The sequence below is a fragment of the Sorex araneus genome, chromosome 5 (genome assembly GCF_027595985.1).
Source record: "Sorex araneus isolate mSorAra2 chromosome 5, mSorAra2.pri, whole genome shotgun sequence".
NCBI classification, from domain to species: domain Eukaryota; kingdom Metazoa; phylum Chordata; class Mammalia; order Eulipotyphla; family Soricidae; genus Sorex; species Sorex araneus.
In genome coordinates, this window is record NC_073306.1 from 129,891,864 (window position 1) to 129,906,647 (window position 14,784).

The 14,784-nt window shown below is 64.7% G+C and overlaps 1 protein-coding gene across 1 annotated transcript in view; it reads right to left on the reverse strand.

Annotated features, from left to right (window-relative positions):
• Positions 1-14,784, reverse strand: part of CDH22 (cadherin 22) — a 132,154-nt gene that overhangs the window by 69,611 nt on the left and 47,759 nt on the right. Inside the window, exon 2 of the mRNA XM_055138800.1 lies at positions 6,853-7,391. Within this exon, the coding sequence (XP_054994775.1) occupies positions 6,853-7,056 (204 nt within the window). The 5' untranslated portion in view covers positions 7,057-7,391. The remainder of the gene's footprint in view (positions 1-6,852; positions 7,392-14,784) is intronic.

The window sequence follows — 14,784 nt, forward strand, 5'->3', positions numbered from 1 at the left end:
CGGAGTGCGACATACCTGGGGCTCCACCCAGAAGAGGTTTCTCTAGACTCTGCTAGGAAGGAGGCCGGAGGGAGGGGCTGTCCCGGAGGCCTCCTCGGGCCCACCTGGGCGGTGCCCCTTTCTCAGGCAGACAGATGAGCCGGGGGAGGGGCCCACAGCGCCAGGGGGTCCCTCGCAGCCTCTGGGACTCAGGGGCTCGTGCGGAGGGGAGACGGGGGTGGGGGTGGGGGGGGGGCCCTGGCCAGCTGCGGTCCTGGCTTCCAGCCATGAGCCAGGGCCTCGGGCGGGCGCAGGGCCCTCGGGTGCGGCTGCAGCTCTGCGGGGACCGTGGCTCAGCCCTGCCCTCCCCGGCCTCAGTGCTCGTGTCCACAACTGCGCTGAGGATGCTGAAGGTTCTCAGTCACCGGCCAAGAGGGGCTGGCTGCTGCCTGGACTCAGGAGGAGGGGGACCAGGCCTCCTTGCCCAGCCCCCCCTTCTCCAGGGAAACAGACAGGCTCAGATCCTGACCCTCTGGAGCGACTGGGGTCTCCGCCATCTCTCAAGCGCCCATGCTTCCTCCTCCAGGCAGTCCTCTCGGATGCCCTCCCATTGGAATGAAGAGTCCTCCCCCTGTTCTGTGTCCCTGCCCCAGGAGCCCACCTCTCTGCACCACACACACCGCTCAGAGTCCCCCCCCCGGTCTCCCCAGCTGTCGTGGGCCTGGGGGCAGGGCCGGACAAAGACTCTTCTGTCTGATCTCCCCAGGCCTGGCACGTTCTCGGTCCCCTGAAAATGCCTGCATGGAAAAGACAGAGGAAATGAGATGCATGTGAGCGTGTGCAAGCGCATGTCTGTGCCCATGTGCATGCATGTATATGCACGTGTATAATCGTGTGTGTGTGTGAAGTGCATGCGTGTATGTGCACACATATGTGTGCATACACGTGTGCGCACATGTGCGTGTGTAAAGTGTGTGTGCACGCATGTGTGCAAATGTGTGCGTACACGTGTGTGAAGTACATGTGTGCATGCGTGTGTACATGTATGTATGTGCACTCACATGTGTGCATGTGTGCGTGCATGTGTATGCATGCACGGTTGAGCATGTGGGTGCATATAAGTGTGTGTGCGTGTGTCCGTGGGCACGTTGTGCGCACACATATGACTGGGAGATTATGCGCTCCTTGAGGACCAAGCATATGGCTGTCGGCTCTCATCTCCCCAGCCGGCAGCACAGGGCACAGCACCAAACATCTTGCATAAATGAATAATAAAAAATACAATAGTCATTAGGATTCCTGGGCTGTCCATGGGGATTTCTGACAGATCCGGCCGCTCTGTGAAGCCTCAGGTACAGCGACATCGCAAGGGGAGACAGACACGGGGCCCCTCTAGGACGGACACCTTCTACTCCACTCTCCAACCCGAGATCATCCTCTCCCCAGTGTGCAGACTGGCACACTGAGGCTCAGGGTGGGACCCCCCACCCCCGCCTAACGTCACATGGTCACACGAAGCTCTCCGGGGATTCAGAACCGCATCCATCGAGGTGGTCGGAACACCGGCCCCTCCCTGCGCTCAGCCTTTGATTCTAAACAACACGGAAAACACAAGAATGATGGATCCCCATCCCAGGGGGCTGAAAAACGGGATTTACGAGGCCATTAATTACTTCCTCCTAATTAAATCAAAATTAAATGCGAGCAGAGGTACGTTTTCCTTATTAAAGACAATTAAACGGACAGTGGTACTACACAAATAAAACGAGTCCAGGATTTAAACAGAAAGCAAATCAAACCAAGAACCTCCCCGAAATGGGGGCGGGGGGGTGTCGGCTCACGCCCGTGCTCCTCATAAACTGGGAGTTCATCAATTTTCTTTAAATATTAGCAACTTAATTAAATCTGCTCTCCTCCCTGCTTTAAGCCTGCCGTATATCTAAAATAGATCTCACCGCCCACAGGAGCTGGCCATAGTGCTGACCCCATAATTCTATCTTTTAAGAAAAAATTAAAAATCCTACAAAATCCACAGCAGCTGACAGCAGCCTCGGGGGAAATTACAGTTTGGAAAAGGGATTAGCCCAAGTACCCAGATTGTATGGAAATGCCGGAGCCGGGCAGGGGGAGCCGGGCAGGGCAGGGCGGTGAGGAGGGGCCGGCCGCCTGCCGGGGGGAGGCCGGGCTGCCCAGGGAGTAGTGCCCACCACGGAGGGACACGGCGGGTCTCCGAGTACCAACTGGAGGCCGGTGGTGAGCGATAAAGGAGGTGGTGGTGAAGGAAGTGACCGCTGGGCGCCGGGTTCACCCGGCGACGGTGCCGTTGCTAAGCTACCTTTGGAATTCGACAAGGACGGATGCTCCCAGTGGCTCCCTGGGGCAGGGGACCGGGAAGCGACGGCTTAGCTGAAACCGTGAAGTCTTCCCTAACGTCCAGAGAGAGTGTGGTGTGGGGGTGTGTCTGCACACGTGGGTTGTGCGTCTGCATGCCGGGGATGTGCACGCACCCCTTGTACACACAGGGGAGCAGACGGGTGGGTTTGCACAAGCCCGAACTTGGTTTGGAGAGCCAGCACAGGGCCTGTATCCTCCCCCCGGCTCGGGTTCAAACCCCCGAGTCACAGGTGCCACCCCCACAAAACGAAAAAGCCCAAACTCTTAAGCCCCGGCTTTGGCTGGAGAAATGAGGTCGCCGGTTTGCCCAGCAGAGTTGTGCGGGGAGACAGGGGTGCGTAGGTGTGAGGGCGGTGAGAGCATCAGGCAGCGCCAAGCAGGAGCCAGGAGCCAGACGTCTTCCGGCTTCCTCGCATCTGCTAACAGGGAGAGTGCCCGTTCCCGCCTGGCTCCACGGGCCGAGAAACTGAGGCACGGAGCACCTGAGGTCAGAAGGAGAGCCTGCTGCTCGCGGCATCGAAGCACAGGCCGTTTCTCCCCCTGCCACCCCTCCCTCCCTCCCCCCAAACACAGGCTCCGGGTCCTTCCGCAAGAAAGGATGCGTCAGGGAAATGTTTGCAGAGATGCGAAGTTCTTCCCTCCTGCATGGAGGCTCTGGCGGTGGGCCCCGAGAGAGAGAAAAAGAGAGAGTGAGTGAGAGACAGAGAGACAGAGACAGACAGAGACAGAGAGAGCGAGAGAGCCAGGGACCCGGGGACGGTGGGGACAGGCCAGGGTGCTCAGAGGTCGCTGTGAAGACAAGACAAGCCCCTGGGCTGGTACCAGGCCGGGAGCCCAGTGGGGCCGCACTGCAAGGATCCTGCCACCCCACAGGGCCAGCACTGCCCCTCGGGCTGCGACTGTCCCCCCTCTGCTGGGAGCCCTGCCTCAGTTTCCTTATGCATGCAGGGACATACTAGGGCCCTCCTGCTGCCGACAGTGGCCCAGGGACTTGGGGCAGAGTTGGGCTCCGGCTGGGGAGATGCTCAGGGCTGGGCAGGCACACGTGGGCCCTGGGGTGGTCCCAGCGGCAGAGCCCCCCGGCCCAGACATCGATTCTGCCCTCCCGTGCTGGTGCTCAGGGCTTTCCGGGAACCCAGCCCTTCTCTCAGACCCAGAAGCCCAGAGACGTCCGGGGAACCAGGCTAGGGCTGGCAGCCGGCACACCCGGGTTCGAATCCTGACCGAGCCCCCTTGCCCGCGCCCGCCTGCTGCAGCTGAGGGTCTCAGGGGGGGCCTCTGGTGGAACCGAGGCAGAAGCAGCCATCACCCCTCGCCGGCCCCCAGCGCACACTTACTCTGCCCACACCTGCTCCCCAACACTCCACAGCCGCACGGAGCAGCACCCTGACCCCGTTTCCAGAAAGCCAGGGCCACTCGCTGCCGTGCTGGGGGTGCCACAGCATCGCTCCCGGGGGGCAGCCAAGGCCCTGCGGTGTGGGGGGGACCACGTGGTGCTGGGAGAGGGGGCCTGCGACACCGGGGCCACTCGGGGCCGCTCACAGGCGAGGGCCGTGCAGCCCCATGCCAGCTTCCGGGTCCTGCTCTGTGCCCCCCCAACCCATGCCAGCCCCCAGCCCCGCCCGGCCTCGCTCCCCAGCGTGGGGACTCTGAGGCCTCAGAAGGGGAAGCCGCTGTTTGGGGGTCAGCTGGTGACTGGGGCGGGGGAACCAGGCCTCGAACCTCCCATCCCGTGCACCTGGCCCCCAAGCTGTGTTCTCAGTGTCTCTGCCCTTCGCGACGGCCCAGCCCAGCTGCACTGGTCATCCCCGCCCCCACCCCCTCCCCTCCATCCACGCCCTCCCGGCGCCATGGGAGTGTGAAGCCTTTGGCTCTGCCGCCAGCCTGCTGGGTGACCTTGAGCACGAACGGGAACCTCTCTGAGCTCCGGTGAGCCCATGCTCCAACCAGCTCCAGGGACAGTTGTGTGGCCAGGAACTCAGGAGGCGTCTATCGGGCCCAGGGAAATGCTGGCGAACCCAAAAGAGATTTTTTTGGGGGGGGGGTAAGGGAGCTGGGATTGAGATCTGTATCCTCAGCAGTGCTCAGGATACAGTGCTCAGGATACTGCTCTACTCTGTGCTCAGGAGTCACACCTTGGCAGGGCTGGGGTAACCATACGGGGTGTCGGGATCAAGACCAGAGGGCTGCACGGAAGCCTTGGCCCTGGCTCTCGCCCACGCCCGGAGCAGCGGTCGGCCCTGCTCTCCCCCACTCCTTCAGCCATCCTTGTTCTGACCCTCCCCGGGGTAGTTTGCTCTGACTTCCCGAAGCGCCCAGGGGTGCAGAGTCTGTCTCCCCGTCCCTGTTCTCCAACACCTCCTGGGAAGTCAGGGGGCTTCCGGAGAAGCCAGAGCGCTGGCCCTGGGCTCGGCCCTGCACCCCCGCTGCCTCCTTTCGTCTCTGAGCTCACCAGCCTCCTCCGGCCTGAGGCCCTCTTCTCACCAGCCCCGGTGACTCCTACAGATACGTCAAAACCCAGCTCAGAAGTTCCTTCTCCTAGGGAGCCAGCAGGGCCTGGCGCTGACATGGGAAGCATTTCAGCTCTGGGTCCCACCACTCTGGGGAGCCCCGGGAGGACAAAGACCAAAGACTCTCCCTCTCCCTCTTCCTCTCCCTCTTCCTCTCCCTCTCCCTCTCCCTTTACCTCTCCCTCTCTCCCTCTCCCTTCCCTCTCCCTCTCCCTCTCCCTCTCCCTTTCCCTTTTTCTCTCTTCCTCTCCCTCTCTTTCTCTCTCTCCCTCTCTCTTTCTTTTCTTTTTTTTTTTTTGGTTTTTGGTTTTTGGGTCACACCCGGCAATGCACAGGGGTTACTCCTGGCTCTGCACTCAGGAATTACCCTTGGCGGTGCTCAGGGGACCATATGGGATGCTGGGATTTGAACCCGGGTCGGCCGAGTGCAAGGCAAACGCCCTACCCGCTGTGCTATCTCTCCAGCCCCTCTCCCTCTCTCTTTCTCTCTCTCCTCTCTCTTTCTCTTTCTCTCCTCTCTTTCTCTCACCTCATCTCTTTCTCCTCTCTCTCTCCTCTCTCTCCTCTCTCTTTCCTCTCTTTCTTTCCTCTCTCTCTTTCTCTCTCCCCCATCTCTCTCCCCCTCTCTCTTCTCTCTCTCCTCTTTTTCTCTTTCCTCTCTTTCTCTCTCTCCCTCTCTCTCTCTTCTCTCTCTGTTCTCTCTCTCTTCTCTCTCTTTCCTCTCTCTTCTCTCTCTTTCCTCTCTCCTCTCTCTCCTCTCTCTTTCCTCTCTCTTTCTCTCTTTCTCTCTCCTCTCTCTCCACTCTCTCCTCTCTTTCCTCTCTCTCTTCTCTCTTTCTCTCTTTCCTCTCTCTCTTTCTCCTCTCTTTCTCTTTCCTCTCTCTCCTCTCTCTTTCTCTCTTTCCTCTCTCTCTCCCTCTCGCTCTCTCTCTCTCTCTCTCTCTCTCTCTCTCTCTCTCTCTCTCTCTCTCTCTCTCTCTCTCTCTCTCTCTCTCTTCCCCCGCCCCAGTCTGGAGCTACCTGGGCCCCACATGGAGCTCAGGGCTTGCCCAGGTGAATAAACACCCCCGTCCCTAACACCCTCGGGCACAGACTGTGGTGAGACAGTCCACGCCCTTCCTCGGAGTCTGAGCCAGCGGCTCCGTTCATTCCTCCATCCACCCGGTGACTCATTAATGACCGGACAGTTTGTGAGCCATGTCTGTGCCCGCCCGGCTCCACGGCAAGCCGCACAGACACGGTCTACCAGGAAAGACCCGGACGGACGGCATACGGAACACTCGGGATCAGGCGTGGGCGGGGGAGCCGGTCGGGGTCAGGGGACTCGGGGAGACCGTCGAGGGGCATGTCCCGGTGTGTGGCCGGCTCGGCTTCCCCCAGCAAGGGGCCCTTTGAGACCCGAGTGTGAGTCTAACGGACTCGGTAGGAGGACGGGGAAGAAAACGTGCTGGGGCTCGGGGACGAGGCCAGCCAAGGGGCCAGGGACGCCGCGGGGAGCGTGTGGCCGAGACGAGGCTGACGGGAGGCCAGCTCGGGGCGGGGAACGGGATGGAACTTGGCCTGGACCCTCAAGGGCCCGGGGAGCCGCTGAGGAGCGGGCGGCTGGGTGGGGCCAGCAGGGCTGCACCCTGGGCGCGTCTGGCATGAAGATGGACGAGGGGGGCTGGAACGATAGCACAGCGGGGAGGGCGTTTGCCTTGCACGCAGCTGAACCGAGTTCGATTCCCAGCATCCCACAGGGTCCCCCGAGCACCACCAGGAGTAATTCCTGAGTGCAGAGCCAGAAGTCAACCCTGTGCATCGCCGGGTGCGACCCAAAAACAAACAAACAAAAAAGATGAATGAGGCTGGTCCCCAGTCGCTCCTCTCTGGCGGGGTGGGGACGCGAGAGAGGGCCCCGCAGGGCTGGTGCTTAGGCGAGGGGGGAGGCACAGGGACGGGAGTCGGGGGGCCCGGGGGGCCACGTTACCTTGCCCACGTACAGCGGCTCCGTGCCCGTGTACTCCTCCACCACGAAGAACTGGTTCCACACCCAGCCCCGCTTCACGCGCCCGGGGCCGAGCGCGCCGCCGTCCTCCGGCCGCGCCCCAGGCCCCGCCGGCGCGGGCGTGGCCGCCGTCCACAGCGGGCCCAGCAGCAGCAGCAGCGCGGCCCGGAGCCCGGGGGGCCTCATGGTGGGCCTGCGCGGGGCCGGGGCCCACCAGGAGCGCGGACCGGGGGCGCCCGGGGGCGGCGGCTCACATGGTGGCCTCAGCGCGGCCGCCGGGGCGCGGCCCCCGACGGGGCACCCGGACAGGCCCGCGGCCCCGCGCGCGCGGGGGCGCCCGGCTGGACGGGGAGGGGGCGCGGCCGCACCCGGGGCATGGACGGCCCCCCGGGGTCCCCGCCCGCGCCCCCCGCGCGCCGCCGCTCCTCGGTCACCAGGCAGCGCCTCTGCAGCCCCCAAGCCTCGGGTGCGGCGGGGGTCGGGCCGGTCCTCGGGGCGCGCGGGCAGTCCAGAGCAGGGACCTGCGGGAGAAACAAGGGCCGTCAGCGCATCAGAGGGGGGCCTGGGGCCCGCGCGCCCACCGAGTGCCCGCCCTCCCCTAGGTATTCACACCCCCTCCTGCCGCACCAGCTGCTGGGCTGAGGCCAGCGCCCACCCCCCATGGTCCTGCCTGCCCAGACCCCAATTTCCGGTTGCCCCTGGCCCCCAGGCTGACCGCTGCCTCCTCCTCCTTCTCCTCCTCGCCATCCTCTCCCTTGGGTCCTTCTCTCCCAACGGGGCTGGGCCCTTCTCAGCAGCTGTCCCCGCTAATCCTGGCTCACAAGCACCCCAGCAAGGGGCAGGGCTTTCTAGAAGGGTCTCCAAGCAGCACCCAGCCTGGCCAGCCCAGGCCTTTGTACGGGCCCCAGGAGTCCCTCTGAGGGACGGACGGGACACTCAGAGCGCTTGGCTAGGGGCTGTCCCCTGTGCTTCCCTTTGCTGTCCCTCCGTCCCCCCCACACACAGTCCCCGCACCCCGAGACCTTCCCTTCCAGGAGCCCGGGAGCTGCTCCTCCCCCCACTGCCCCCACCAGCCCCGCCCAGACCGATCCATCTCCTCTTCCTCCCTGCTTTCAGCAAGCAGGACTCGGAGGGCCTAACTCCTACTCAAGCCATAATGATGAATAATGGTTTGATGTGGGTGTTTACAGGGGACAGCAATGCCGCCTCAGCGGGGGAGTTCCGGGAGCTGGCGAGAGAAGGGAGCTGGGGGGGGGCGACACGGCCCTGCCCCCGGGGCAGCCCCCTGCCCCCCCAGCCGGCCGTGCTGAGCCCTCCTCCCCGACAGGGCCAGGTGTGTGGTGGCCATGAGGGCAGAGACCCGGGTGCCGCTGTCCAGCAGGGCACTGCAGAGCCACCAAGGAGGGAGCCGTGGCCGTGACCAAGGGGGGCTACCAAGGGGGGACGCATTAGCCCTGCAGGGCGCCCAGAGGCCTAGCGGGGGGGAACCAGGCTGCTCCCTGGAGGAGGGGGCCTCCGGGCGGCCGTGCGGGCTGAAGAGGACGTAGGCCGGCAGGCGGGGGTGACCCGGCCACTGTGGGGAGCTGGGCCAGGCACAGGGTACCCGGGGGTCTGCCCTGGCCCCGGCCACTCCTCCTGAGACCGTGCAGAAGAAGAAGAAGACCTGTGCGGGCAACTCGCAGGGAAACGCTCAGCACTTTTTGGGGGGCTCCCAAGGGGGTGTGCAGGAGGCCTGGGAGCCACTGGGGATTCCCGGCCAGCGGGCAGCGGCCTGAGGTGAGGCCCTGAGGGCCCGCTGCTGTGTGGGTCCCTGTCGGGGATTAGTCAGACCCCCCAGTGATGTTGGGGGTCCCCAGGGCTGTGCCTGCAATGCCAGGCGTTGGCGGGAGTCAAACCCGGGATGGCGCCGGGCCACCCCCTGCCACCCCCTGCCATCCCCACACAGCCGGGCCGCGGCTGGGCCGCAGGCAGTCACTGTGGCTCGGGTTCTCCTGCCGGCTGGTCTCTGACTCCCGGGGCTCCTCCCCATTCTTTTTGCTCATTCCTTTGGCTCTGGGTCCCCCCCCCGCCCCTCCCCGGCCATGCTGAGGGCTCACTCCCGGCGGTGCTCAGGGGCCTTTATGGGATGCCGGGGTTCAAACCCGGCTCAGCTGCGCGTTAGGCAAGCGTTCTCCCCTGCTGACCCATCGCTCCGGCCCCAGCTCTCGCTCGCCCGGCTCTAGCCCCAGGATCTCTTAACGTCAGAGGTTTCCGGGGAGGAAGTGACGGGGCGGAGGGCGGGGGGCGGGTGGGACAGTGAGTGGGTTGAAACTGCGTTTTGGGGGAGCAGGAAGGAGCGGCTACCCCCATCCCCAGGTCAGACCAGGGGGCGGCACCCCGTTATCCCAAAGTGGTCACCCGGGCATCTGCCCCCCTTGGGAGCCAGGGTGTGCGGGCAGACGCCCCCGCCACTCTCGGCACCCCCCTCCACCACCCCCCCGGGCCCCGTGGCCCCGCGCTGTCATCTGCCGTGCTGACGCCTCTGGGGCCCGGCTCTGATTCCCTGCATCACGGCCCGGCTGGCCGTAATGAGGCTGGAGTTACGGCGAGGACGAGGCGTCGCGCCCAAGCCTTCATTTCCTGGAGCTTATGAGATCCCCGCAGCCGCGGCGGGGACCAACAGACCCCCCGGCAGTCCCAGGCGCCCCCCCATCCCCCACCCCACCCCACCCCTGCACAGCCTGGCAGGGATGCAGCGTGGAGGGGCAGGACGGGGGAGGCCCCGGGGGTTCCCGGGATCTCCTGTGAGAGGCACCGGGACCCGGGCCCTGCCCTCTCTCCTCCCTCCCTCCCTCTCCGACCTCCTTCTTCCCCTCTGTCGCTCTTCTCGCGCTCGCTCGCCCGCCCGCCCCTCGGACGGACGAGGGGGTGTGGGGAGGCGATCACCCGCTCGGCAAACACGAGCCTTTACTACACGGAGGCCGACCGACGCCCCTTCATTCATTCCGTCAACACGCAGCCTGACAAGCCTGTCTAAGGCAGCGAGACGGAACCAGCCGCGCAGGCCCACCTCGGGAGGACCGAGATCCTTCTGGTTATTTACTCTCCCTGCCAGTGTTGACCGGCGCCTCCCCGGTGCCAGCCCCGTGCGCCGAGCACTGGGGACGAAGCAATAAACAAAATAAAGTCGGGGGCCTGGCGGAGCTGACCTTCTGGTAACAAAGGAATGAAACCGACGATGTAATTTCAGGGAGAGAGACCGGAAGGAGGAAGGCGACGTCGGGAAGGAGCGAGGAGAGAGAGGGGGCGAAGGTGGCGGCGCCGTGCCTGCGAGGGCCTCAGGGAGGGCCTCCCAGAGGAGGTGACATTTGGCAGATTGGGAGGGAGGAGGGGCGCCGGGGGGTGTGGGGGGGAGGCACCAAGGCAGGAAGCCGCCCGTGCAAAGGTCCAGAGGCTGGACCCTCGGAGCGACTGCCAAGAGCCACTGCGGATGCCACGGAGCCGGTGGGTGGTGGAGCAAGATGAAGTGGAGTCGGGGAGGGCGCGGCGGCGGGAGCCATTTCCGCTGGATTCTGCGTGTGCAGAAGAGGCGGAGGAGGCTTGAACGGGAGCCCCGGGAGACGGCTCTGCAGCAATCCGCCTCACGCGCCCTTCAGAGGGGCGGGCCGGGGCCCGGAAGGGGTGCCTGAGATTTGAGCGCAGGAGAGGCCGCCGCCGCCGGCAGGAATTCGGGGGTGCTGGGAAGAGACCGAGCCCTCCGCGGCAGCAAAGGCCTGAGGGCCGAAGCCCGCCGGAGCCGGGGTCACGCGCTGGCCTGGCTCGGGCTCCAGCCCCGCACAGGGTCCCCCAAGCACCCCGGGAACCGCACCGCCAGCCGCGGCCCAGCCACCCCCAAACCGTCTTTAGACAGACGTGGGCCCAAATAGGTCTAAGGCCGCGTGACATACCCGGGGTCCGGAGAAGTGGCAAAGCCAGGACTGGATCCCTCCCCCTGGCCGGCGGACACCCCCCCCCCCGGTGAGCAGAGGGACACGCTAGCAGGGTGGGGTGGCTGTGACCTGGGTCCCTGCCTGCGTCCTGGGCCCGGTGTGCACTCCCAGCCCAGTGCTCACAGCCCCTCCCCCTCTTGCCCTGCAGAGCCTTCAGGCCTCAGCCCACTGGGTTCCCCCACCCCCCCGGGATGTTGGCCCCGTGCCCGGGCTGCCCGCCAACGCTCCGCCGCTCTGCACAGCCCGGCCAGGGCCGCTGCGTGGACGACGGCCTCCTTCCTCCTCTCCCTCCTCCCTGAGCTGTTCCAGACGCTTCCCCTGGGCGGGAGCCATCGAGGGGTGTCCAGGCCGCGTCCGAGCCCTCCAGACGGGCAGCCGTGGCCCTCGGCTCCGCGGGGACCCGCCACGGCACGTGCCTGGCTGGTCGTGCCAACCTGCCACACACACTTGACTCATCTCGGTAAGAAGCCGGGCCTCCGCCGTGCGCGTCTGCTCCCGGTTTTACCTCCTGCAAGCCTCGCACCCCAACACACACACACACACACACACACACACACAGCACAGGCACCGTGGGCGTGGCCCCCGAGCGCAGGACGGTGTCTGGACCGTGCACATGGGCCTGTGTGCGTGCACGCATGTCCCCACGGGTCTCAGTGTGTCTCCCCTCCGTGCGGGCGCGGGTGCGAGGAGGAGACGGCCTTCGCCCTGGGAAGCCCGGGGGGGCACAGAGTGCACCAACCCCAGTGTTCAAAGGGCTGATGCACGCTTCGTAGGCAGGAGGCCTGGGTTCGATCCCTGGCATGGCAGGGCCTACCGAGCACTGCCGGGAGGGACCCCTGAGCAGAGCACGGGAGTCATCCCTAAGCGCTGCTGGGGCACTAGCAAAGCCCCAAATCGAGCATAAAAAGAGCAAGTCCAGACAGTGCAATGAAGGAAATCAAAGCCAGGGAAGGGACTCGGGAAGCACCCAGGCTATGGGGGGGGGGGCGGGGGGGCTGGCAGGGGGGAGGGAACGAGCTCCTTCTTTCTATTGTTAATAACATTTGCACAAGCTGGCCAGGGGGCCCTCCAGGTTGCAGTTTGGACAGGGATATGAAACCAGGAAAGGAGAGAGGAAGGGGTGAACACATAGTAGGAGAGACAGTATGTGCAAAGGCCCTGTGGTCAGCTCATCTCGTGTGCAGGAGAATGCTTGGCGTGGAGTCCTGCTGCAGGGGTGTGTGAGCAGGAGGCAGGGGGCAGTGTCCCCTTTGGGTCTGTGACTGTGTGAGATGCAGCCCTGAGAAGGCACGCAGAAGGAGCAGGAGCTGACTTCGGATTTAGAAGATGGCCCTGGCTGGCCCTTCTGTTCGAGTCCGAGGAGGGAGGCGGGGGCGGAGGAGGGAGGGTCCGTTTCAATAACTCAGCAAACTGCGAAGGTGGCTCGGGCCCAGTGGGCTCCGTGGAGGCGCCGGGAGGAGAGGCAGAGCGGCCGCTTCTGCTGACCGGTCAGAAGCGGGGTGCCAGGAGGGCGGAGCTCGGAGGAAACCCGCCCGAGGCCGCACCCTCGGAACCAGGGGCAGCGTCCGGAGGAGACGTGGCGGGGCCACCAAGCCCAGCTGTGCGCCTCCAAGCCGCACCTGCAGGGTGACGAGGGGGTGGGGTGGGGGGGAAGCAGGGGCGAGGCACGCAGGGGCGGGGGGGCACAGAGCGGGGTCTGATGGGGAGTCAAAGCCCCCCATGGACGGAGCAGGGCGCAGGGGCAGACAGTGAACGGGGGCAGAGCAGGAAGCAGCCAGAAGGGCCGAGGCAGGCGGGCACAGGAAGCAGAGGTGAGGCGGGAGGGCGCGTGGAGCGGGCTGGTCCTGCGGCCCTGCTGACTCGTCCCGCCCCTTCCCTCCAGGTCAGCCGGCGAACAATGCTGCCAGCCCACAGATACGCCCGCCACACGCGTCTGAACTGACAGGTGGATTTAGCCACGCGGAGCCTGTTAGCAGCGTGATGAGAGTCCTCGCCGTGGAGTGGGGGGCGTGTGGGGGCCGGCCTGGGGTGGGGGGGGCGCCCGCGGGCCGGCCTGGGGTGGCTTCCGGAGAGAGAGGGAGGCGCGTGTGTGGAGTCACGGGCCGGGAGTGACGGCACCTCCCGGGGACCCTTGATGGTTTGTTTTTCCCACCTTCCCAGCCCGCCGCCCCCGCACTCTGGCTGGGCCCGTGGCCCACGGGGGTGGCGCACACAAAAGGCTGGCAGGAGGCTCGCCACCCCTACCCTTCCTGCTTCTTCCATTTAATTTTGCTTCAATATTCACTTGCCCTCTGCCAGGTCACGTGCTCAGTCCTGCCCTGGCGAACAGTGATTAGTCTGCACCGGTAATGGGTCATTCTCTCTCCTCCAATGATTGGCCTAAGAAGTGTCCCGTGAGACAGGTCTGGGCAGTGGACTGGAAAGGGTATACCTGCTCGGAAGCTTTGGGGAAAACACGTTTGCTTTTCCTAAAGAGCCCCTAGGAGAAACTTAAAAAAAAAAAAAAAAACATGTTTGAGGATGTCCTGGCTGGAGCAACAGCAGCCATTTTGGAGCAAGGAGGAGAGACAGGCCAAGAAACCGAGGCACCTGCGGAGAAAGCTGCGTCTGTCAGCAGCCTCGGTGGGCCTTGGGGATCAAGCCCCGCTTCTTCCAGCCTCTCTCCTTTCCCTTCGGACTCCTGGGTCTGGGTCTTCCTGTTAGAGCGTGGTGTCGGCTGTGACGTCCCGTCACAGTGCAGGCGGGCAGAGGCTGGGCCAGTTCCTTCTCCCGTCCCTCCCCTGCGTCCCAGAGAGCCGAGCAGGGGTGCGGGCGGGGAGAGGGTGCCTCTGATTCGGGAGCTTACAGGGGTGACCTGTTTTCCCTCCTCGCCCGGGGGCTGCCAGCCTTGCTGGGGGGGGGGGCGGTGGCACTGGGCCTCCCTGCCAATGCCCACCTTGTGTCCTTGCGGAATCTGGGCATCTGCCTGCCGGGTTCTCCGTGCCCCAGGCCCGGGGCTGCCAAGGCGGTTGTCTGCCAGGCGCCCGCTCCAGGCTCTCTGTCACTCCTTGGCATCTCCCCGGGGCAGAGAAAGGGCTTCTTTCCTTCCTGTCCCCGTCGGTGCCCCGCTGGACGCAGGGAGCCCCCAGGAGGGACTGCCCAGAGGACAGTGCCTGGGGGGAGCTCCTCACCTGAGCTCCCGAGACCCCTTCTGGTGCTCAGCTGGGCCGGGGTTTCGCGTCCCGGGAAGCCCTAGGAACACGGAGCTCCGCGTGGGAGCTGGCCTTGAGTCTTCCTTTGTTTTACTGCTTGTCTGAGCGGGATGAGTTGCTGCCTTCTCTGACCCTCGGTTTTCTCATCGGAAAAAAATAGGGCTGGCTGCGCGTCCTTCCCAAGGCGGGGGCTAAACGAGGACGGAATAAATGTGTGTGAGGGGTCTTGGCAGAGGCCCGTGAGGGGGATGCCAGTGACCGGTGGGACTGCTACTGGCTCTGGTCACCTGGAAAGTACTCAGGGACACTTACAGGTACAGAGCAACTTGGGGCTGGAGAGATGGTTCCGGGGTGAGGGGCTTGCCTTGCACCCAGCCGACTCTGGTTTGATCCCTGGAGCTGCCTGTGGTCCCCCATGGACCGCCAGGAGGGACCCTGAGCACAAAATCAGGAGTGAGCCCTGAGCACTTCTCTTTTTTGGGGGGGAGTCACACCCGGTGATGCACAGGGGTTACTCCTGGCTCTGCACTCAGGAATTACTCCTGGCGGTGCTCGAGGGACCCTATGGGATGCTGGGAATCAAACCTGGGTCGGCCGTGTGCAAGGCAAACACCCTACCCGCTGTGCTATCACTCCATCCCCCCTGAGCACTTCTGAGTGTGTCCCCCAAATCAGCCAACCAGCCAAACAGAAGCAAGACCCCTCGGCCAGGTCAGAGGGGCTCACAGATATTGTCCATCGGTCACGTGTGCATT